At 40.9% G+C, this 25692-nt stretch overlaps 1 protein-coding gene across 13 annotated transcripts in view; it reads right to left on the bottom strand.

The window, feature by feature from the left end:
- Positions 1-25692, bottom strand: part of RALGAPA1 (Ral GTPase activating protein catalytic subunit alpha 1) — a 140403-nt gene that overhangs the window by 41973 nt on the left and 72738 nt on the right. For 8 of the 13 annotated variants that reach the window (XR_014011374.1, XM_081207277.1, XM_081207285.1 and 5 more), the window contains 8 exons: positions 25454-25564; positions 20013-20081; positions 19068-19202; positions 17834-18017; positions 8996-9860; positions 6983-7054; positions 5149-5287; positions 315-470 (listed from right to left, as the gene is read on the bottom strand). Coding sequence is in view for 12 of the 13 variants with exons in the window: in XM_081207277.1 (XP_081063403.1) it covers positions 315-470; positions 5149-5287; positions 6983-7054; positions 8996-9860; positions 17834-18017; positions 19068-19202; positions 20013-20081; positions 25454-25564 (1731 nt within the window). In the remaining variant the exon portion in view is untranslated. The remainder of the gene's footprint in view (positions 1-314; positions 471-5148; positions 5288-6982; positions 7055-8995; positions 9861-17833; positions 18018-19067; positions 19203-20012; positions 20082-25453; positions 25565-25692) is intronic. The other 5 variants (XM_081207282.1, XM_081207284.1, XM_081207279.1 and 2 more) reach the window with 1 other exon arrangement.

Genomic DNA, 25692 nt, shown 5'->3' with positions numbered 1-25692 from the left:
GCCGCCCCAGCTCCAGATGCTCCAGGCCGCCGGGAGGGCAAAGTCCCACTATGGCCCCCCGACCCTGGACGAAGGCCGCCTCAGAAATTTTCTCTCAGGCTGGCCGAGTAACGGCGCGGGAAGAGAGCGCCTTCGCTTTCTCCACCGTCCGCCTTCCAGCCCCCCATCCCCGCCCACAGCGCGCCGCCTCGCAGGGGGAAGCGGGCTGGCAGCTACACAGGCCAAATGACGAGGTCTGGCAGGCCGGATTCGGCCCGCGGGCCTTGTGTTTGACACCCGTGACCTAAAGGATAAGGTAATTTCAAAACACCTACCTTTTTTGTTAAGGAGTCATCTGAATCAGAAGGCATTCTAGTTGATACATGAAACATTACTTCCACAGTAGAGGTAGCAAAATATGGAGTGGTCAGTCCAGTGCTTTTGTTTTTTTGCAACCCTCCCATAAAACCACAATGGTTTGTGAGGTTCACCTAAAAAGCACAAAAATCATCATCACATTAGAAAAAGCTTAATATAAAGTCCCACACATGCCTCTCAAAAAAGCATATAAAGCACTTAGATGTGACAAGAGATAGAGGGTGCCATTCAAGACATGCAACTGGGCAAATCTCCAGGGCCAGATGGACTGACTTCCAGATATTACAAATCTTTGAAGGAGTGGTTGGTTCATCCGTTAAAGGAAGTCTGTAACGAGATTTTAGAGGGGAAAAAGGCACCAGAATCGTGGAAAGAAGCGTATATTTCACTCATACCAAAGACAGAGACTGAAAAGACTCAACTTAAGAACTACCGCCCAATATCATTACTCAATGTGGATTACAAAATTTTTGCAGACATTTTGGCAAAAAGATTTAAAAGAGTGTTGATGGAGAAGGTTCATAGGGACCAAGCAGGCTTTCTCCCAAAAAGGCACCTATCAGACAATGTAAGGAATATAATAGACATTTTGGAATTGCTAGAGGTGAAAATAAACACTAAAGCAGTGCTGATCTTTGTGGACGCGGAGAAAGCCTTTGACAATATTTCTTGGAGTTTTATGAAAAAGAATCTTCATGGGATGGGGGTAGGCCAAGGATTTGAGAATGGTATGGGTGCGATATACTCTGAACAAAAAGCCAAGTTGATTGTAAATAATGTGATAACTGAGGAACTTAAGATAGAAAAAGGAACACGACAGGGATGCCCAATTTCCCCATTGCTTTTTATTTCTGTTCTGGAGGTGTTGCTGAATATGATTAGAAATGACCAGCAGGTTAAAGGTGTACAGGTCGGAGCTAAACATTATAAGTTAAGGGCATTCGCAGATGACTTAGTATTGACCCTACAAGAGCCAAACACTAGTACGAAAAGGGTGTTGGAGATAATTCAACAATTTGGCCAGGTAGCTGGATTCAAACTGAACAAACAAAAAACTAAAGTCTTAGAAAAAAATTTAACAGTTATGGAGAAGGAGAAATTTCAAGAAGAGACAGGTTTGACAGTGGTTAAAAAGGTGAAATACCTAGGGGTTTATTTGACATCTAAAAATTTGAATTTGTATAAGGACAACTATGAAAAATGCTGGTTAGAAATTAAAAAAGATTTAGAAATATGGTCAAATTTGAAACTGTCAATGTTAGGCCGAATTGCAGTTATTAAGATGAATGTATTGCCTAGAATGTTATTTTTGTTTCAAACCTTACAGATTCTTGACAAGATGGACTGTTTCAAGAGGTGGCAGAAGGATATTTCGAAATTTGTCTGGCAGGGCAAAAAGCCCAGAATTAAATTTAAAATACTGACAGATGCCAAAGAAAGAGGGGGATTTGCCCTGCCGGATTTAAAATTGTACTATGAAGCAGCTGCGTTTTGCTGGCTGAAAGAGTGGATGCTTCTCGAGAACACAGACATGCTGGATTTGGAAGGGTTTAATAATGCATTTGGTTGGCATGCATATTTATGGTATGACAAAATCAAGGTGCATAGGGCCTTTAAAAACCATATTGTCAGAAAAGCATTGTTTAATGTTTGGATAAGATACAAAGATTTGTTGGAAAACAAAACCCCTAGATGGTTGTCACCCTTGGAGGCTAAGGCATTGAAGAAACTCAATATGGAGGCCGGATGGCCAAAGTATTGGGAAATTCTGGAACAGGATGGAGATAAATTGAAATTACAGAGTCATGAGAAATTGAAACCTAAATTACAAGACTGGCTTCAATATTTCCAAATAATGGAGGTGTTTAAACAGGACAGGAAAATTGGCTTTCAGGTGGAAAAATCAAAATTAGAGACTGAACTGTTAGAATCCAATACTAAGAACTTGTCAAGAATGTATAATTTGCTGCTGAAATGGAACACACAAGACGAAACAGTTAAATCGGCTATGATTAAGTGGGCACAGGACATTGGTCATAACATTATGTTTGCTGACTGGGAATGGTTGTGGAACACCGGTATCAAATTCATGGCATGTAATGCCTTAAAGGAAAATATTATGAAAATGATTTACAGGTGGTACATGACCCCAGTCAAGCTAGCAAAAATTTACCATTTGCCTGATAATAAGTGTTGGAAATGTAAAGAAACTGAAGGTACTTTCTATCACCTTTGGTGGACATGCCCGAAGATTAAGGCTTTCTGGGAAATGATATATAATGAAATGAGAAAGGTACTTAAATGTACTTTCCCTAAAAAACCAGAGGCCTTTCTCTTGGGCATTGTCAGCCAATTGGTGTCAAAGAAGGACAGAACTTTCTTTATGTATGCTACAACAGCAGCAAGAATACTCATCGCAAAGTATTGGAAGACACAAGATTTACCCACCCTGGAAGAATGGCAGATGAAAGTGATGGACTATATGACATTAGCCGAGATGACTGGCAGAATCCGCGACCAGGGAAAGGAGACGGCGGAAGAAGAATGGAAGAAATTTAAAATCTACCTTAAGGACTACTATAAACTTGTTGAATGTTAGAATGTCGAGGTTTTGAGCAAGAAAGGGTTACAGCGATACAAGACTAGACTAAAGGAAAGATTAAGAGGACAGAGGACTGACAGAAATATTTAGAGTTGTTAAAAACTTTTGGACATTGGGATGCAGAAAGGGGAGGTATGGGGGAGTCTGAGAAACATGGTTTATGAAAAAAAAGGTTATGAAACTATACGTGTGTGTATGTCTTTTTATATGTTTGTATTGTTTTAAAAATTTTGTAAAATCAATAAAAAAATTTATAAAAAATAAATAAATAAAGCACTTAGATGTGAACTGAGCCATTGTTACCACTTTACTGTGTTGAAGTACCAAAGGATCCTAATTAACCAGAAATAAACAGAAAGCCAACCAACTCTATATAAGCATGAGAGCACCCCAACATACTTGACACATTAGTACTTTCAGTTTCAGAGCCTAGAGGAAAGAGGTTTTAGGAAGGAGAGTGGCAAAATTGTGGAAACACTATCAGAATAATTTCTATGGCATGTTTAAAATGTGAATTCTATGGTGCCAAATGATTATTCCTATTTGCACCATTAACACATGTATAGAGACAGAAAATAGATGGCATGAGGCTAGCCTGATGGTTTAATACGTCCCATTTGCCGAGAAGACAAGACCTAAGAGACCAATGAAAGGATCACCTTCATGTACCCACGACAGGGCATGCCGTCAGCTCATTCCAAAGGAAAAATAATATATCCTTTTAATACTGAACATATACAAAGAAAAAGAAGAGATGGGAAGAAGAAATCCTTGGGAGCTATTGACTAGTATTGAACCCAATATTTGTTCAGCAGGCATGCTACTAGTTGAAGACTTGCCATGTAATTTTATGGTTCTGTTGGTGGACTCTTTACAAGGCACCAAATGCAAATTGCATGCCTGGGTAAGGGGCCTTGATTTTCCCCAGCATGGGCTGACACAGCACTCTTGGTCAGGCCCAAACACTTAATGTCAATTACTATATGGTGCAGATACACATTGTGTTTCAACCTGTGTAGATGGGATCTGTGTGGGATGAGGATGTGGTTTACCACAAAGAGCAGGGGACACTTCCTGGACACTCAGGCAGCTCTTGCGTGGTCACTGCACTGGGTTTTTGCCTCATTGATTTGTTTACTCTTTTTCTCTATCCTAAGGCATGTTCCTAGCCATGCTCTTGATTACAGAGTCTGTATAATTCTGGCAAACCTTCAAATACACCATCAACCTGTATCTAGTTCTTCCAGGATTCATTTGTCCAGTAAATAAGGTTTCAGTTTAACTATCTGAGAACTTGGATGATTAAAACTATTAAGCTTTGAAGAACTTGATGGAAACATGGGGGGGCGGCGGCACACACTGTAACCTTAGAGTACTGAAGAGGACTTTGCTCTGGTCTAATGTCCTCTGCAATTATTTCCATCGCCACATCAACATACACACAATTAGTGTTCTAATGGCTGCTTTCAACTCTCTGGCTGTTGCCCTGCTGGTACTTTCGTTCATGGCATGCAGTGTGCCACCTCAGGTTGCATTAGCACTTCTAGGTGCCAGAGATCCCAGCTGGAGGATAGCTACCCTTCAGCTATCCTCTTGTTACCCTGTCTAGGGATAATGGTAAGATATATGAATTGCAGCATTTGTGCAGTAAGATGGAGCCGATTTTCTCCTACAATTACATGATATTTTGGTCCTAGATTCTGAACAATCAGGACCAGTAAGCCAATCAGATACTATCTTCCTACCACTGGACATGAACTGGCAGATTTCACAGGCATAATTGCTGGAAGTTACAGCATATTTCTGAGAGATTGTCAGAATGTTTGTGAAACCAACTTCCTCCTATCCCCAATTTCTCATATCCCACCACCCAAACAAGAATTTTAAGGGGAAAGTGACCTAGGAAAGACTATGCATTCTTCCTTTTATATCACTTTGAGAGTCCTGATGGAGAGGGGGTGGAAATCCCACTTCAGGCAGCAGGCTGGTATCCTCGACTTTCCATTCTCCTGAAAGCTCTATAAACAACTTGTGAACCAGGCAGAATATCAACTCCTGGACAAATGTTCTAGCCTGCGGGACACAAGAGTTCTTTCTCACCAGTCTTTGGATGAATTCCTCAGTAGCTACTATTACAATGGTAACATCCAGTCAACCTGAATGACTACAAAGAACAATAAAAAAGGTACCTCCCAACCAAGGCCTGCTACAAAATCCTCGTAGGCTTGGCTTCCTCCAGTATTAGTAAGGATGGAGTGTTTATCCTCTTGTCCCTCAGCAACATAAAATACTGCGATTTTGTGAGTCTCTCGGCTGTAAGACACAGGACTGCAATTACATAAGAATGTACTCTGAAGTCACTAAAGAATGAGATATGCAAACAGAAAAGGGGCGAAAACTGCGAAAAAAGCAGTGCTAGTATGTCTTAAATGCTTTTTCTTCTAACATTTTTACACTTATCACTTCCCTTCTTCACTGAAGGTATGCTTATTAGATTGGTTTCCTTTAAATGCCTGCCTATATACAGCAAGCCTGCAACTTATGACGTGGTTACATTCCAGGGATAGCGCCTAATGCCAAAATTGCGCATAGTCAAAACACACTGGATTCAATGGTGGGTGGGACTATTAAAGTCTTTCTCCCTGGATGCATGCCCCCTTTCAATTTTTTTGCCAAGTTCATAAAGCTGAACACACGTTAAATGTACCATATTTTTCAGTGTATAAGAAGATGCTTTTTGCTAAAAAAAAAATAAGGCAAAAATTGGGTGTCGTCTTATACATGGATAGTGAATGCAGAGGGGGCAGCAGCAAGCAGGAGATCGGCAGCGGCGATTGGACGGGTGATTGGTGGCTGCGGCAAGACCTGCTGATGATTGGCTGTGGCAAATGGGCAGGTGATTGGCAGCTGTGGTGAGGCGGGCAGGCGACTGGCGGCTGTGGCAAGTGGGCTGTTGGTGACGGCGATTGCCCAGACAATTGGCGGCTGCAGCGAGGTGTGCGATCGGCAGTGGCAAGCGATTGGCAGTGGTGGGCAGGCAGGTGAGCGATTGGTGGAAGTGACCTCTCTCACCCCCCAAAAAAGCTAAACAACTTAATTTCGGGATAAAAAAATAGGGGTCGTCTTATACATGGGGGCGTCTTATACACAGAAAAATACGGGACTTAAGTTCATGGCTCAGAATAATGGTTCGTTTGTAGTTGCAATGGACAAATTAAGGGGTAACAGAGGTGTAAGGAAAACACTGAGGAAGTTAAGAACTCTTGAACTTACTCTTACCCAGGCTTCCTCAACCTCGGCCCTCCAAATGTTTTTGGCCTACAACTCCCATGATCCCTAGCTAGCAGGACCAGTGGTCAGGAATGATGGGAATTGTAGTCTCAAAACATCTGGAGGGACGAGGTTGAGGAAGCCTGCTCTTACCCTTCCATGAATCTAGTCGGCAGATATGAACACACAGATTTCAGTAGCAATTCCCCATGCATAGTAATTATCATTGAAGATATGAGCAGGCAATATGCTGAAATGCTACCTGTTTTGTTTATTGGTAAATTGTTCAATAAAAGTAGACGCTTAAAATAAAATAAAAACCTTCAGTACTCCTTAATTTGAGCAACTGCCCTCCAAAGGAATTATTCAGTCTTGAGGGAAATAGTTCTTCCCTCGCTTCTTGGAATACTTCACCTGCAGTCAGCTCCATTCCCTTTAAAGCAATGTTGGCTTAAGCAATGACTTTACTCCACAGCTAAGAAATTAACTACTTTTAACTCTTTTTACAGCTTTATGGCTTAGACCACCAGTAAACTGAACTGAATTAAAATTAACTACAGTGTAGGAATTGGCACCTCAATCTTAAAGACAATTATTTAACAGGAAATCCTGGAAATTGATAGAATTTGCACCCTGATCACAAAGACCATTTCTTGAAACACATGCTGAAGTAGAAACCATTAGCTACAAAAGCATTTTCAACAATGAGATGATTTAACACAGATTAAAAAGAGTTCATAGCAGGTAACTTGCCATTGTCTTGAATCCAAATTTCGAAGTTCTCGAAGCAGCTTTTCATTTTTTTTCAGAAGATGAAAGCTCCTCCTAGATAAGGAAATATAACAAATGTTTTCATTGCCTGTGCAATGACAGATATAGGACAGCACAAGGCATTTTCAATTCCATTCATGCAATCTCCTACGGTTTTCTTGCCTTTTGTAAGACATTTTCCATATCAAAGATGAATAGATCTTTTAAAAATAATATATACATATAGTTATTTTTTTATCCCAGGTGGTCTTCTGCATCCTTGTTAGTGACTTGAACATAATCCCCACTTCATTCCCTTTCTTCCCATTTAATCTGGAGGGCTGAACAGGACTCCCTTTGGTGAACATAAAACCTGCTCTTTAGTAGGCCAGGCGATAACTGCTTAGTGATAAAAAGGTACTTCCATGCCAGCCAAAAAACACAACAAAAAACACTGAACTGTAGGCTGCAATATAACAGAGTAAGCAAAGCCGAGAGGTTCCCCCAGATTAGCTATAGAATTTTAAAAGCCTAATGATGTTACTGTAAAATAGCTATCTTCCACTTACTATTTGTACTTCTGGCACTGCTCATAAAACCTGTGAGCGGAGGACTCCTAAGAACAGTGCCAACAAAAGAGAATAGTCTGCTTTGACAAAAATAACATGTCAAGGAAAAGGAAAAGAAAAAGAAAGAAGTGGATCTGCTGCAGAAATTTTTAGCTCACTCTCTCTCATAAAAAACAGTATGTTTTTAAATTGAGATTTCTAGATTTTTGTTCATATACTGATGCTTCCCCCAGGGAAATATTGTCCATAATAGATGGGTTAATTAAGTATCTGCTAACTGTATTAAAACCCTTTCATTTTGGAACCTATGCAGAAGTAAATAATTGTAAATGGAAAAAATGCTTTAAAACGTTTGATTTATTAGCTCTTGATTCACAGTCAAGATTACTATAAATCAAGCAGAAGAAACGGCTGTTTTTTGTTTGTCTGCTGTGTGATATCTGCATAATATTTCAAGGAACAGTCTGCTAAATTTTCTTATGCCATCATTTTACATATTGTCCTAGAATCTTACACATGACCCCTCCTTAAAAATAATGTCCATAAAAACAAACTGCTGACCCAAACTTTGAAATACGATTAGTCTTGACTAAGAATAAAAGGTGTTAAAGGTGCCATATAGGAGTTCAGACTAAGAACAAAGAAGGGCAGTCCTCTATATAAATCCTAACCAAACTCTGTGAGGGGGGAATCAGTGCAACACAAAAAGCAAAATGACCTCCCTTCCTCTGCTGTCTATAGGGAGGGATGAAAATGATTTTCTGCCAGTCTGTTGCAAGTTTATCAGAACACTTAACTAAATTAAGCATTGTCAGAACATTTAATAACACTAAAAGCAATTATAAGCTGCCCTTTAACAAGACAAAACACAGTTAAATTTTAATGCGACAACTGTGGTGATGGTCACAACTTAAGATACCTTTAAAAGGAGATTAAATAAATTAATGGAGGATAATGCTATCAGTGGCTACTAGGCATGACGGCTATTATGCTCCGTCCGGAATCAGAGGCAGCAGTTGCTGGAGAACAACAGCAGGAGAGGGTCCTCATGCCCAGATCGGTTGACCACAGTGTGAAGCAAGATGCCAGAATAGATAGGACTTTGGTCTCATCCTGCAACGCATTCCTGTTTTTTTCTTAAGACATTAAGGGAGATATGAGGCTACTTCAAAAAACAGCAGTCCTGTATCTCCTTCTCTGCCCTGCAGCCCCTGCCCCAAGGTAACCTCTGATAATACAAAGCATGTCATGTCTTTGATTTACCTTACCCTTGCTCATTTGCATGGGAAAAGTCGGTGGGTCTGGGAAGTATTAGTTGAGGAGGACAAATGTGCTGCTGCTCTTTTCAGCAGCCACCACAGTTTCTCTTATAACGTCAACTTCAGTTCTGAACAGTACAAACGAAAGAGCAGCTAGTCTTTAACAGTGAATAATGTTATCTTTTTACCTTTTATCCCAAGAATTCATTCCCAGAATACTAAGAAGCAATCTGCAATAGTAAAATGATGAAGAGGGCTTCTGCGGAGTTGGCTCATCCTGCTCCATAGCCTTCATATTTAAGTCATTGAAGTGCTTTTCAACAAAATCTCTCTCTTCCGTATGTTGCTTAAGGATTGCATTAATTACATCATGTTCCTGCTTCTCTGAAACACACAGAGGTTGAAGAGCAGGAACATTGAGCGATACACCTGTCCTCTGTAAGCACTCTGGGCTAGCGATTCCTATATACTGCAAGAGCTCATCAAGGACATCCTCTTCGTCCCTAATTGTGTCCCATGTTGGTACAGTCTCTCTACATCTTTTTTTTACCTGGAGTGCAATTCCATCCTTTACGCATACTTCTTCTACATACACAGTAGGTTCTGACACATCTTCTGGCTTCTCTTGATGGGGTAGTGAGAGGACAAAAGAAGTTGGTTCAGATAAACCACAAAGAGGTGGAGGTCCATACAGAATGGCAGAATCCCAGGAATACTTGCCAGAGAGATCACGCACTATAATTCTAACATTTGAATTAGCTGATGCAAGTCCAGCGGACAAACCGCCTCCAGGCATGTTTTCTTCCGCTCGGATTTGTATACAGGAAACTAAAGTTGTTCTGTTTAACACGAAGAACTGCAGATTGGGATTCTCAAAGAGCTCAGGAGAAAGTTCAAGGCTTTCACTGTAAGGATTGTCGTTGTTTTCACACACTTGACTCGTGAGCATAGCAGGTCCCCCACTCATGGGATAATGGCCTAAATGGTTTACCAAATGAGTGATCACAGTGCGAGCTGCCACAGAGATCAGTCCTTGTTGCATGTGAGATTTTACTGCAAAACAAAGGGCAATAGATTAAGTTATATAGATAAAAAATTTAAAATGCTGGTTAGGCACAAAAAGAAACATTTAAGTCTGAGGAGTTCTGAGGTGACCTGCATGAAACCAGAGAAAAACACATTCCCCTAGGGATCATGTGCACTCTCAAGCAACAGGAACAAAGAAGAAAAGAAGCACTTCGACGATCCAGTCCTAGGATTTCTGTGCCAAACAATAAATGCAAAACAGGCAGTATTATGTCAATGATGCTGTTATTATTTATCATTTCAGAAGGGCCTAAACTTTACTAAATACCGTACTCAGTCCCTGCTCAAGGATTACAAGTGAAAATGCACAACACAAAAAGAGAACGGAATGGAGAGAAAGAGAAAATTCATGCTCCAATTCGTAAAGTTACATAGCTGTTCTTATAATGGTTGCTTGGAATAGAAACAGTTCAAGGAAATGAAGCGCCAAATGGCAGCTGGTCTCTCACCCGAGCCAATTTCAATTGCCAGGATGTTTGTGTTATGAAAACACAACTGTGTGAATGGTCACAGTTAATAGCGTAATTATCACCGTCTGTTCTCTCTACATTTCCTTTCCTTCTGGCTCAGGAATGGGTGGTGTGGTAAGGCAGGAGCCTCCTGGCAGCACCACCACTGCCACATACCAGGACAGTGAGGGGTGGGGCAGAGTGGCAGTGAAGTTGGGGCAGTGCAGGTGCACCTGATAGGCTTGATTGGCGTGCCTGCCTTGCACCAGTAAGTGCAGGCCCTGCAGCGCTGCCCTGATGCCTGCTTTTGCTTTTACTGTGCCCAGACTTGCACCCCCAGCAACTCAGGATAACATTTCAAGCACCTGATGAAGTGGACTCTTTCCCATGAAGTCTTATGCCAGAATAAATTGAGCGATCTTTAAGGTGCCACAAGACATGTTTTCCTGCAATGCTCTAACACAGAGCTACCCCTCTAGAATTCAGAGTATCACTCCACTGGTACAATCCACTTGCAGAAGACCCCCTACTTTTAATGGCACCAGACCATTTCGCAAAGGTTCCATACAAAGCCTATTTAGAGCACCGTAAGAAATGCATATAAATGACTATTAAACTGCTTATGTGATGAAAACAATATTATTTATACAGTGACCAAATTCTATTATTTTATTGTTTAATGACTTTATATGTTGCCCTTCAGGGCAAAGCCCTCCCAAACAGATAGAGAAAAGAGAATTAGTTTCCTATACTTAGCAGGATAATTCACTTTATACACAAAAGCAGGAACATTATGCTTCCATATAATTTACAGAACAAGCCACCAGGCAATGCTTCTAGTAAAGACCCCCAGTGATCATCCTTTTACCCATCTATGCGATGGGTAAATGCGAACCATTCTGCCATGCCTACATACCAATATTGTTTTGGGCGCCTAGGTCACCCCACCCTGGCTCCATCTCCCTCCAGGAATGTTCTGATTTCTCAGTCTATGTAACTTTATTCTAATGGATGGAAAGATTCTGGAATTTCAACAGCACTTTCTTAGCCACTGTTTAGACTAACTGACTTTCTGTTATCCAGAGCCCTTCCCTTCTACAGGACACACAGTAATCCAACAGGCCATGGAGAATTATCTAAGAACAACAGAGGGGCTTCTTCTTCCTTTCCCTCTGATGGCCTCAGTAATGACAGTTGTTAGCTAGAGGGAAGGAGGCTCTCAGCTGGAGCTGTACCAAAGAATGATGCTTCTTTTCCTTACGGTAGCCCCCAGCATGCCTGCAAATCGCTTCCAGAGAGTTGGGGAATCCTCCCGAAAATATTCTGCACACAAATAAAACAGCTGAGGCTTTGTGCAGAGAGTTCAGGAGGAGGAGTGGGATCTGGATTCAGCTCTTGTCCCTGACAAACACCTGATTCACAGGATTTTAATATTGCTGAAGGGGCACTGCATGCATATCTTCAGCTGCTCAGCATGTGATCCTATGGATTCAGATAAGGTTACGCCAAGCAAATCCCACTTTTTGGATGCTCTCCAGAATCTATGGACTACAACTCCCACCATCCCTGGCTGTGGTTGATGGGAGTTGTAGTAAAAAACAGCTGGAGCGCTCCATGTTGCCTACCGCGATGTAAGTTATTTGAATTTAATAATTACCTGTAACACAGAGATTATACTAATGGTACATTTCTAGGTTTCACAAACAGCTTTTTGAACCCTTGAATCCAAATGCATGGTGCCTTGAAAAGCACTGCCCATACTTTCATTTTTATGTAAATTCTAATAGCAGACCTCTTGTTGATTTTCTCCAATGATAATTTCCAAAAACTATCAGTGGCAAATTGCAACAGGGTTTCTTGCTTTATTTGTGTAGTTTGTGCATATTGTCAATGCATGACAGCTTCATGAGTCCATCTGATTTTTACTTTTCAATTGAGTATACAAGGTTATTCAGAATTTGATTAAGTGGTTGTCTTCATAAAAAACAACAACCAGGTTATAGGACCAGTTCCTGTCAGCAAGGGGGTCAAGCAAGGTTGCATCCTGGCCCCAGTTCTATTCAACTTTTACATCAATGATATGGTTAACTGTTTGTCATCTCCGGACTTCCATGCCCCCAAACTGGCTGACAAACCAATATCCGTGCTTTTGTATGCTGATGATGCGTTACTCCTATCTCGAACAAGAATAGGCTTAAATAGGCTCATAGGTGAATTTTCAGCATACTGTAGGAGAGAGCAACTGGTAATAAACTATCAGAAAACCAAAATCATGGTTTTTGGAAGGAAATGCAGACAGTATAGCTGGAGGATGGATAACCAGACAATCGAACAGGTTAAAGCCTTTAAATATCTGGGTATCGTCTTCCAGTCGACCGGGTCCTGGGATGTCCATCAAAAATATGCCAAAGAAAAAGCAGCTCAAAGTATTAAGATGCTGTCGCGCTTCTTTTACACGAAGGGGGGCAGATATATTCCAGCAGCCCTTGAAGTCTTTCAGGCAAAACCTCTGGCGCAGTTACTGTATGGGGCACAAATCTGGACGGGGAACCACTGCTCAAGTCTTGAAACTGTACAGTCTAAATTCCTAAGGCAGATATTCGGTGTCCCCTCCTGTGTCCCAAACGCAGCTTTACGACTCGAGGCCTGCCTCCCATCGGTAGAAACTCAGACCTGGCAAAGAACACTCAACTATTGGCTTCGCCTTAATCTAAATCCACCCGGTCTACTGCCTCTAGTAATGCAAGACCCTCATAAAAGCATGTGGTTCAAAACTGTGCATCAAAAACTCCTTACATGCGGTCTGCATTCGCAATCCCTACTATCAATGGGCCTTATTAAAGCAAAGAGCCTAATAGGCCAGCGCCTGAAAGACATTGAACGGCAAAACAACCTGACTATCTTAAAGAAAATGTGTCCATGGTATACTTACTTTCCCCCTGCCCACTTTGATTTCCCAGCTTCATATTTGTCTAAATTAACCTTCCCAAAATACAGACGCGCCTTTACATTGGCTAGATGGGATGTTCTTCCTTCTGCCGTACTTGAAGGTCGTTACCAAAAGACTCCATTTGAAAAACGACTCTGCCCATGTAGAGATGGTAACACGGAAACAGTGTCCCACGTCCTCCTATCCTGCCCCCTTTATAAAGACCTAAGGAATGAGATTATTACTCCACTCATTCTCCCCAACCCCGGCCGTCCACAAGACATTATACTGTTCTTTCTCTTTTCTGATACGGACAGTCAGACAACAGAGAAGGTCGCAAGGTACATCGAGAGAGCTGTGAAATTGAGGGCCACCATCTGAGTGACAGACGTGTTCATCTGACGGACCTCTTTTTGTTTGTTTTTATCCCCTTTTATGTTTATTTTATTTTATTTTTAATTCTTGTATAGCTGTGGCCTGTTGGCTTTGCTAATAAAGTTCTGATTCTGAAAACAACAACCAGGCAGTTCCTTCCTCAGGAGACTCCTCTGTCCATATATATCCCGAGGTCAACCTACCATAAGGTGGTAAGACCAAAACCTCCCTTGGATGATAGGAAGGCACAACTTTCAAGCCAATTCTACGATTTCTTTTCCATTTTCAACACTGGTTTCAATCAATGGAAACAAGGTACTTGGGGTGGTTCCTGAAAATCTTTGTTCTTGAGATGTCACCCACTGATTATAATAAAAGGGTGCAGCTCAGAAAGAGACAGCAAACACTGTTAAGGGCTAAATGTTAAAAACCAGAGAGTAACTATCTCCGAGACTCTGGCTTACAGTGACTCTGAGAGATAGCTCAGTCACCCAACCCTCTTTCCCCCACAGTACTTTATTGCTCACTCAGTCTTCTCACCACATCTGCACAGGCATAGTGCTATTCATACCATTTACTCCTATGTATGACTGGCATCAGTTATAATAAGTTTCTATAACTTCTGGATTTTAATAGTGCTTAAAACCCATTAATATATGATGAAAATAGATGTGTCAGGAGTCTTCCTCAGTGCTGGCTATTTAAGTTTTATAATTTAAAGTTATTAAATATTACATTTTATGTAACATTAAAAATAATATCACACTCAAAAAAGACAACCACAACATACATAGCAGAAACACGACGACAATTCCAGAAAGAAATACTGAAAGGCACCCAGTAAAAGAAAACAGGAAGGTAAAAACAGCATAACCCTACACTTAGAATTCAGTTCTATATCCATTTGCTTGGGGATAAGGCCCATCCAGTTTAGAGACTTAATGGAGCAGCTCCCTGCATCTATTTGTGCTGTCTATTTGTGCTGCAGCCCCACCCCGCCAAAGTGGCTTCTGCTTGCTGCTTATTTGGGTGCACTGGAGCACTCTGCACAGGTGGGGTTTCCTCAATAGCAGTGAAGTCCCCCGCATCCTCCAACGGAGGCTGGCAGATCTGGACAGGGTTGGGTGGACTGATACCTCCACCTTATCTAACCCACACCAATATTGTGAATCAGGGGTTTGGATTGCTGTGCCCCTTCTGAGTAGACATCTGTTACATTTTTGCCATTAACCACCAGCAGACTCAAACTGCTTAATGAATCTCCTGCCATACATGTATCATGAGTAGTATGATTTGATTTACTATCAGGTAGAATGACAGGCAGATGCAAAGTATGTATGTTCTTACTCATGTAGTTAAAAGGTAGCAAGGGCTCAAAAGCAGATGTGCACAAGCCTTTCTGTTAAAGAAGGCTTGTGCATCTCTGAAGCTGGAGGACAATTCAAATGAAATGTATTTGCCAGTTTAGTAGCTGACAATCTGCTATCCTTTCAAACGTGGCTGAAATTTACTGCTTGAGGCAGCACGTTTCATGGTGGGACCAGCTCTGCTGCTGCTGTTCCATCCTTTTCGCTGATATTAACTCCTAGAGTTTCACATGTCTATTGCACCATGGGATTCAATATACTTGTTACTGGGTTTCAATGAGTTCTTAACAGTTATTCTTGGGTTTCAAGGCATACTCATCTGGAAGAAGCAACAGTATGCTTCACTTAGTACACCTACTAAAGCTCTTCCTTCTATTTGTCACCATGTCTACTTGCCTGTTTTGTAGAAAAACAGGGTAGCTGAAATTTCAGAGTAGTGCCTCTCAAAGCACTCTGCATTACAAGAGCTTTTATCCTGAAACACTTCTGCATAAGATAAAACAGATACAAGCATCCAAGCATCAAGGAAAGTAGACAGACACAGGGAGGTGATGACAAATCCAAACTAGGGTGCCCACTGTCCTGGATTCTTCAGCTTTAGTATCCTATAATGTACCTCAGTTTATTGGAAATGCACCAAACTACCTTTCCATATGCCTGAAATCCCCACCAAAGCTCAGTCTCTTACAGGCAAGGATGTGCTATATTAAAAAGAGAAATGAGACTGGATCTCTCTCTTTCATGAAGTATTCTTCATATTACTGAATGTTGGAAAACCCAGTGGGCTTGCATCAACTGAATGTCTTGGGACTGGGCTATCATAGAGTCAACAAGACATATATTGGGCATCTGGGGTGTTGAACTGGTTCAAAGCCCTGCACCTAGCCACTATTGCCACATATCCAGGATGTGTTTTAGGATCATACATTTCTGTTGTCCAGCAATTGCAACAACTGATGCCCTGATGGACCCAGTAAAATGGTCAGTCACACCAGGCAGCTAAAAATGGGGGTGGGGGGGTGGAGAAGGGCTGACCAGAAAGAGGGAAATACAAAGAGCCTCCCAATATTGTGAGCCTCCCAACATCTAAGGTTGGGTCTTGCTTTCTGACATGGTTTTACCCCTGAGTACTTAAAAAAAGCTTTCTTTTCTCAATCGCTCTTAAGAGTTCCAGGAACTACAGATTGCTGGGGAATAGTGAAAAATTCTTAGGTGATATCTGATATCAGACATACTCAGACGAGACTTACTGAAATCAATGGACTTGTGTAAGAAGTCCATTGATTTCAATGGGTACACTCTGAGCATGAGTAATGTTGGATACCATCCTTAATATTTAATACTGCTAAACCAGCACTAAAATCCTCGGAACAGTAGCTCATTAATCTGACCCAACTTCCTTGGAAATTATTCTAAATGGAAAAAGTTAGGTTACTAACTCATATAAAACAACACCACATACATAAATTTAGGGCTTTAACAAGAAACCAGAAGCATTAGTCCTGTGGGGAAATGTACAAATGAAGGATAGCAATGCTAAGGTTTTGTGCATGAGACATTCATTTAAAGAGTGGGAGGGGGGAGCTATTCAAGGTTGTCTTTTCAAATTGCCAGATTAAACAAATCACACAGCATTTGCTGCAAACCCATAATTACACATTATTATAGTATACAAAAGCAGAAAGGCACAAAAAGCTACTGCAATTCTCTACACTTGCAATGGAACATGTAGGGGAAGTTAATTTTGGTAAATACTTTAAATATTAGCTTTGCATAATATGTATAGGTGAAACTGTAATTAGGGCAGAATGAATCCTTCGATGTTTCTTTCATTCTGACCCTGCAGATGATTACTCTTTGCTAATAAGACCACAGCCATTTGACAAAAAGCCAACTACAGTACCTTGCTTCATTCTTCAGTAAATTTAATAATTACCGCTCCTCCTGCCAATAGTTCTCAAATCAGATTTGTTCAATCCAATACTGAGCTTATTAGAGGACAGCTCTGTGTTCAGAATTCTTTGGCCAAAAAAGTACTTGAAGATGATGAAGCATGCCTTAGACAAGGGCACAATGATTAGCCATTTTCTCCACATAAAAAAAACAGCACGGAGTCACTACAGACCACAAAATCACCTGCTGTTAGCACACAGCTGCTACAAAAAGGTTCTGCATTTATCTAGTCCTTAATGCCACTATGGAAGCCTAAAGGGAACAGCTTAATACAGGAGGAGAATGACACCACACAGAATATTTGGTATCAGTATTAAAGCCTATCTTTTCCAAATTTCCGTCCACCAGGACCATTTGATATTTGCTAAAAGAAAAAAAACTCAGCTTAAAACTTCTTGCAACCTTTATTTCAAGGTGGTGTATTTACTGAGAAAAAAATAAAATACTCCCAACATGGAAAGCTCTTCAGGAAACAATGAGGCTTCACAAAAACATTTCTTTACGAATATAAAACAAAATGTCAACTTTATATTAAATTGCTTTTATCGGAACTCAACTATTCTGTATCTGGTTGTTTGGAAAAGATTAAGATAATTCCTCTAAAACCAAAAAATTATACATAATGCTAGTTGTTTGCAATGTTGCACAGAGGGCAAAAGGACCCATATTAAATGGATTTTTATGTACGTATTTTAGTAAACAGAGTTGCAATTGCTCAAAATTACACTGATTTATTCCACATTGATTTAGCACTATCTAGAGATCATAATGGCATTAGATGTAATATAAAATCCACACATTAGACACTTCAGTATCGGAAATCTACATTATTTGGTCAAAGGGAGGTGTTCATCAAGGCAAACAGACCTTCTGTGACTGGCTGGAGTTTTGATGACCGTTCTGAATCTGGAGAATGTAATGGCTCTGGCTCCTTCAAACTTTCCAAATGCATAAAAGGATCATAATCAGAAGATGCCAAATCAGATAGGCTCACAGGAAAATATTTGGGGTTGCTAAAGCACTGAGATCCATAAACACACCCATGAAGGACCTAAGAATAAAAATGAAGTTTAACATAATAAAAGTATCAAGAAAGGAAACAAACAAAAGAAATAAAAATAAACAGACTGGACACAGTAGTTAGTGTGTGATGCTTTGCTGGAAGTACAAAAGCAAACATGGAAAGCTGTCATCAGTTTTATCTGCATGGGAGGAAAGGCCATAATAAACCTATAATATTCTTAGGAAGACAAATTAAATACCCTGATGGGACCATGGAGGTCTTTTTAAATGCTCCAAATTTCTGTTTTTACTATGATGCTTCACAGGTGTGCCATGAGATGTAATTTAGACAGACATTTCACTATTGTGATATGTACTATAGGTACTGACAATTATTCTACCCCAATTGCATGTGCTTAGATTTTCAAAATGCTCTTCATAAACAGAGATATGAACCCCACATGCAGCCATTTCTCTCCTCCTCTCCTGGGGGAGGAAGGGAAAGGAGAATGTTAGCCGCTTTGAGACTCCTGAAGGGAGTGAAAGGCGGGATATCAAATCCAAACTCTTCTTCTTCTCCCTTTGTGCAAGTATGTGAACAAGCCAGGAAGTCTGAGTTAACTACTATCTCCCCTTAAGTCCAAAGTGGGATACTATATTCAACAGCTTCTAAACAAACAAGGATATGAAGTCAACGAGAAACCATGGTTTGTTAGGGAGCCATTAACCATAGTTTCCCAGTTCAGATTTTTTCCTGGCTTGTATGAAGAGAGGAACAAGGCTGCCATATGCAGTTACATAAGGCATGGCTATCTGATTATGACCACTGAGGGAACTTTTACTGGTTATCTGAAGTGCTATTTTTCATATTCAATGCCCTTCACGGCTTAGGAGCTTGGTACTTGGAAGGATTGTCTTTTTATGTGACAGCCTTCCGAAGTTGCATATCTGTTTTGTATTGTTAATCTGTTTTGCTTGTTTCTTCCAACCCTTTTATTCTTCTCCCCTTGTTAGTAAAAACTTTAAAGATTAAGTAAAAAGTAACACACTCGCACCATAAATCAAAGCAGGGGAAGGGGGGGGGAGCAGCAGCAGGTACCTTATATATGCAATTGAGAACAGATTTTTCCATTTTATCATTTTCAGATCCTGAAGTGTGAACAGGTTGCAACAGTGTCTTTAAAGGCAATGCCATTATCCAGTCCAACAGACAGAGAAGTAGAGAGACCACCAGCTGCAACAGAAAGATTTCTAAATTACAGCTAACCATAAAGAGGAATCTGCTTACTCTCTGTTTTTGTCCTTTCTTAATTTAGTCTCAGCATTAATCTAGCTCAATAGTAGCACAGTACTTTGTATATTATGTCCAACTGTTTTGTGTGTGTGTGTGTGGGGGGGGAACATATATGCCAAATGAACGCACTAAAACGTCATCTATTTGAGTGTCATTAGGAGAGTTCAGCACAACACTTTTAACTTTGAATGGAATACACCTATGCTAACAGCAGCAGAGTGATTAAAGACTACCTAATACTTTGCTACACAAAGAAGAAAAACAGATACATTATGTGGCAGTCTGGACAGTGGTACCTCGGGCTAAGTACTTACTTTGTTCTGGAGGTCTGTTCTTAACCTGAAACTGTTCTTAACCTGAAGCACCACTTTAGCTAATGGGGCCTCCCGCTGCCGCCGCTGTGCGCTTTCTGTTATCATCCTGAAGCAAAGTTTTTAACCCGAGGTACTATTTCTGGGTTAGCAGAGTCTGTAACCTGAAGCGTATGTAACCCAAGGTACCACTGTATATGGTTTGAACACTCAAAAAAAGGTTATAGTTTCTTGCAGGAACCAGTCACTTCAATGAGTCTTTATAACTATTGGATGGTATCCACACTATACATGAGCAGAAAACTCCAGCAATAGGCCATCCCACTCCAGTCTCTCACCTGCAGCAATTGAAAACCCTGGATACAATCCACTTTCTATTGCAAAGAAAACAAATGGCTGGGACCAGTGATTTACTTAAGAAAGATGACATAATTCATACCCTCTTGTCCTGTTCGTAAGAAGAAGCTTCTGTACTGGGCAAGAGATGAGTGATGGTTGCTATCAGGATCTATGGGAAATAAATAAATATTTGCTGTAACATTTCTACCATTTTTAGACTTTAAATAAACCCTTTAATCTGCTGGCAGACATACTTTGAAAAACAGTTTTTGGTAGGTTTTTTTTGGTCTTTGTATTTTAAAACTTTTTCTTATGTTTTCAAGAATATATACATAAGCAGAGGAAGTTATGTCCTGAATAAAATAAGCTGATACAATTGCATCACACTGCTATACTTCCCTCCGCAAACATACCCAGAACCACTATAATAAACAGACAAACTAACTAATTGAAGCAGAACTAACCCCCTCCCCGTCATCTGCAACCAACACACACTTTGGTTCCAAGTGTCATGAGAATGTCCCATTACTCTTCAGCAGGTAAGTGTAGCAAAGAAATAACAATTTACATGCAATGCATAATACATACCAAAACATATTAAATCTATCAAAATAACCATTTACTTCAAGATGTTTAAACCCTCCTATGAAGTCATTTGCCTTTTGATCACTATATTGGGTCACTATATTTAAATACATTTCCACATTAAGAACATAAGAATGTGTGAACCCTGATGGTTCAAACTAAAAGCCTACTGATACAGTCCAGTTATCTGTTTCCTACATTGGCCAACCAGCTGGTCTGCAGAAACATATAGCCTTGACCAAAGTGGAGGTAGAACACACCTGCCATGACTAGTAACCACTGATAAGCCTTAGCATCCCTGAATTTGTCTAACAGTTGGTGGCCATCAATACATCTTGTGGATGTGACTTCCACTGTGCACTGTGTACTTCCTTTGGCTATCCTGAATCCCCCAGATGACCCTGGAATCCAGTATCATGATGAGAGAAAGTTTCACCTTCATTATACTACCCATAATTTTATACACTGGTCTATTCCCACTTTTCATTTTAGTTTACTGGGGTATAGAAAATGTCTATTGTGTTGGGATTTATGATGGCTGTCAATGCAATCAGTTGTTTTGGATCATCCTTGCAGGTAAATTAATCAATGCAAATGGTTATTTTTCAGTTGTTATAATTTCTTATTATTACTACAGACAAGGCAGCAGTGTTTGTTCCAATTCAGAGTGTTCCCACTCCACCATCACTTAGCAAGTCATTTGTTAAGCTCTTTGAAGACTTAGGCTGCAGTTGTGAAGCTGCTTAAGAGCCTGAGTAATTCCAGAATCGAAGCCTTTAATAGTTGCTGCTATCAGTACTGGCAGAATTGATCTTTAACCACATTTGCTCAGAAGTCAGTTCCCTTGATTTCAGCATGCACTCAGAATTGGTGTTTGCTTTATTTTATTGGCTTCAACTGCTTGTAGCAAAATCCGTTGCACTTCACTGAAATATATTGAGATATTCCTTTCTCATGTATATTATTGTGCCCAAACATATTTATCTGTTTTTATTTTACAAAAAAACATTTGCATTCTGTTATGGCACCTGCTTCATATTTCTCTTTTGGGTGAGATTTAAAATGTGAGGGCCATTAGAGTAGGTGGCTGTAACAGTGTGTTTCATTTTATTTATTTATAAAATTTATACACCGCTTGATTGTAAAAAACAAACAAACCTCAAAGCACATTACAAAAAGATAAAACAATAAAATCAAACAGCTGCTCCTCCCCAATCAAGTAAGTAAATAAAAATGCTTAACTAAAAGTAGAAATTGTAGAAAGATTTTGGCAGATTTTTCTGCGCACTTTGAGGCAAAAGAGAGTAATTTAAAACAACTGTTGTTGAGACATTTCATTCCAAATCTGCTAGACTAGAGCCAAACAGAGGATGATGACAGGTGGGTGTCCTGCCTACTCCCAACGTAAATCCTGGCTACACCCACACTGGCAGGCTGCATAGTAGCTGAACCTGCTATTCTCAGTGTGCACCAACAGTTATGTTAACACAAACTATTCCGTACCCCATCAAATTGATCAGGGTTTAAATATGATAATGTTAAGTAGGGCACAGACATTGGATTGAGGCCATATTGCTTAGCATCTATTTAGGTTTTCCTGGAAGGAGCTCTGTGTTATTAGTATTCAAAGCGGCAATGAGGATACAGGAAGTGTTGATAAATATACAGAAAGAGTGATTTAAGGAAGCCAAAGAGCCAAACAAAACTGCTTATGAGAAGGGAAAATGAACACAAATATACCATTTAGGTGTTCACATGTTCATTCCCAAAGCTTCGGTGCTGATTGGAACAACATTTACAAGATGACAACATAGAGTGTGCTTATTAGAAAGCTTGCAAAATAGTGACCATCAATGGGGTATGTTCATCCCCGACCTGGCCACAGTGATCCATGCGATGGGCACCTCCAGGCTTGACTACTGTAATTCGCTCCACGCGGGGCTGCCCTTGAAGCTGTCCCAGAAACTCCAGTGGGTGCAGAATGCTGCAGTGAGGCTCCTCACGGGGTCTCTGCCATTGGAGCATATTCACCCAGTGCTTTTCAAGCTGCACTGGCTCCCGGTGGAGTACAGGGTCAGATTTAAGGTGCTGCCTTTGACCTTTAAAGCCCTTCACGGCCTAGGACCCTCGTACCCACGGGACCGCCTCTCCCGGTATGCCCCATGGAGAGACTCAAGGTCCATAAATAGCAATACCCTAGTGGTCCCGGGCCCTAAGGAAGTTAGATTAGCTTCAACCAGAGCCAGGGCCTTTTCAACTCTGGCTCCAGCCTGGTGGAACGCTCTGCCTCATGAGACCAGGGCCCTACAGGATCTGATTTCTTTCCGCAGGGCCTGTAAGACAGAGTTGTTCCGCCTGGCCTTTGGCTTGAAGCCAGTTTGATTCCCTCCCTCCCTCTCTTTCTTTTTTCTTTTCCTTCTCCTCCTGTGATGAGGCATTTTAATGAGGCATTTTAATATTTTAATGTTTCAATATTTTAATGTTGTATTTTAATTTTGTTTTAAGTTGTAATCATTCAACTTGTTTTTATTATTGCTTGTTAGCCGCCCTGAGCCCGGCCTTGGCTGGGGAGGGCGGGGTATAAATAAAAAATTATCATCATCACCATCATCATCATCATCATCCCTGGATATAAGATCTAAGAAATGGCCAGGAGGGATGCATTGTAAGATTTATTCTACATGCTAAAGAGGGCACAAACTTCAGAGTAACTGTGGGCAGAAATAGGAGGTCTAAAACACAATTTAGTGCTGTGGATGCCCTGCCCACCAGCTAAAACACTGAGGATGATATTGAGAAAGAAATCAGGAAGACAGCCAAAAAAGAAGATGTAAATCAGGGGCAATTCAAACTACCTCTAGCTACTTGAATGGAGGAACTAAAGAGCTTACCAGCATGTAGGAATTCAGAGTGCTTTAGATCCTGGCCACTTTTAGGACACCTTCCCCCCTCTTTTTAATCCCCTATTGCAATAACCGACCAGAATGAAAGCATCTAAAGTAAACAGATGTACCCTTGGATCTCAATGATTTAAATTGGCCCACACAAATTAATGAAGTAGAAGGTTGTGCAATTATAATGCTATAATATATGCTTCTCTTCTATATTACAACGACATAAATGACGTAGCAAAGCCATTTAAAGAAACTTTAGTAAACTTAAAGGTAAAGGGACCCCTGACCGTTAGGTCCAGTCATGGACAACTCTGGGGTTGCGGCGCTCATCTCGCTTTACTGGCCGAGGGAGCCGCCGTACAGCTTCCGGGTCATGTGGCCAGCATGACTAAGCCGCTTCTGGCAAACCAGAGCAGCGCACGGAAACGCTGTTTACCTTCCCGCCGGAGTGGTACCTATTTATCTACTTGCACTTTGACATGCTTTTGAACTGCTAGGTTGGCAGGAGCAGGGACCGAGCAACAGGAGCTCACCCCGTCGTGGGGATTTGAACCGCCGACCTTCTGATCAGCAAGCCCTAGGCTCAGTGGTTTAGACTACAGCACCACCCGTGTCACTAAACTTAAAACATGGTATATAAGCTGCAACCCTAACCCTATTTACCTGGGAGTAAGCCCCACTGAATTTAATAGAACTTACTCCTGAGTAGACATGTGCTGTAAGGCACTGAGCTACTCAAATTACAGTTGTGGGGAGGGGGAAGTCTGAGGAGACACAGGACCTCCTTCAAAGACTTTGTCTGTAGATGAAGGCAGATCTGTGCACTGGGTTGTTGTTGTTTTTGCAAAATTTCATGTACTTTTTGTTACACTTGGTGTCCAAACTTTTTTCAAAGAGGACTAGATTTGATGAAGTGAAGGGCCTTGAGGGCAGACCAAAGGGTCAACCAAACTTGTTTAGGGTTGAAGTGCAACGCGCTCTACGTAGGGCTACCTTTGAAGGTGACCCGGAAACTACAACTAATCCAGAATGCGGCAGCTAGACTGGTGACAATTCAAAGCACAATTCAAAGTGTTGGTGTTGACCTTTAAAGCCCTAAGCGGCCTTGGCCTAGTATACCTGAAGGAGCGTCTCCACCCCCACCATTCTGCCCGGACGCTGAGGTCCAGCACTGAGGGCCTTCTGGCGGTTCCCTCATTGCAAGAAGCAAAGCTACAGGGAACCAGGCAGAGGGCCTTCTCGGTAGTGGCGCCCGCCCTGTGGAACGCCCTCCCATCAGATGTCAAAGCGATAAACAACTACCTGACATTCAGAAGACATCTTAAGGCAGCCCTGTTCAGGGAAGTTTTTAATGTGTGACATTTTAATGTATTTTTGGTCTCTGTGGAAGCTGCCCAGAGTAGCTGGGGAAACCCAGCCAGATGGGCGGGGTACAAATAATAATTTGTTGTTGTTGTTGTCGTCAAGGTATTTTTTTTTTTTTTTAGGATTTTACCCCAGGAAATAAGCTGCCACAGGAGCCAGACTGAAACGACCAGGAAGCCGGATTAGGCCCCCGAAACGGACTTTGGACATGCCTGCTATAGGAGATCTGGATAGAAAGGAGCTGCTGCTTCTTGTCTAATACTTCAAGATTATGGAATTGTCTTTAGAAAGAGGACACAATGTGCTACTGGTTATCCTGAAGCAACATTGCACCCTAGAGCAGAATTACATGTTGCATATAGTTCTGTGCCCTCTCTTCTGAGGGTGTTTCCACCAACTGGTATTCTGAAGCACACTGGCTCCTTCTGTGGAGGTAGATTACATTTCAATAATATATATAATAAAGTTAAATATTTTTACATTTCCTTCCTTTAGCTTTTTTTCCACATTTACCAACACCTACACTCCAAATGAAGAATTATAAACAAAACACCCCTCATTTGGGCGTTTTCGGACAACTGAAAATCTGTATGGCAAAAAAACTCTGATTTTGACCATTTGAAAATATTTTGCTTCATATTTCTAAAGCGAGGATTATAAAGCTAAAGTTCCATTTTTTCCTCATGTTTATACTTACCTGAATAATTTTTAATGGTGAATCTGCTTGGTACATTTGTAGCCTCTGTACATAATGAATCAACATATTAAGCATATTGCAAGCAACATGCGCAACCGTTTTATTTGGAAACTGTAGAAAAACAAAAAAAGTTATAAATGCATGGATTTCAGTATTAGCGCACACCATGTGATGGACTAGCATCTCATGACTGTTACATATTCGGAGGAGAATTACACACACTCAAAGCAAATTTTTAA

Source organism: Podarcis bocagei (assembly GCF_964188305.1).
Source record: "Podarcis bocagei genome assembly, chromosome: 1".
NCBI lineage: Eukaryota > Metazoa > Chordata > Lepidosauria > Squamata > Lacertidae > Podarcis > Podarcis bocagei.
This window is presented reverse-complemented; position numbering and strand designations above follow the sequence as displayed.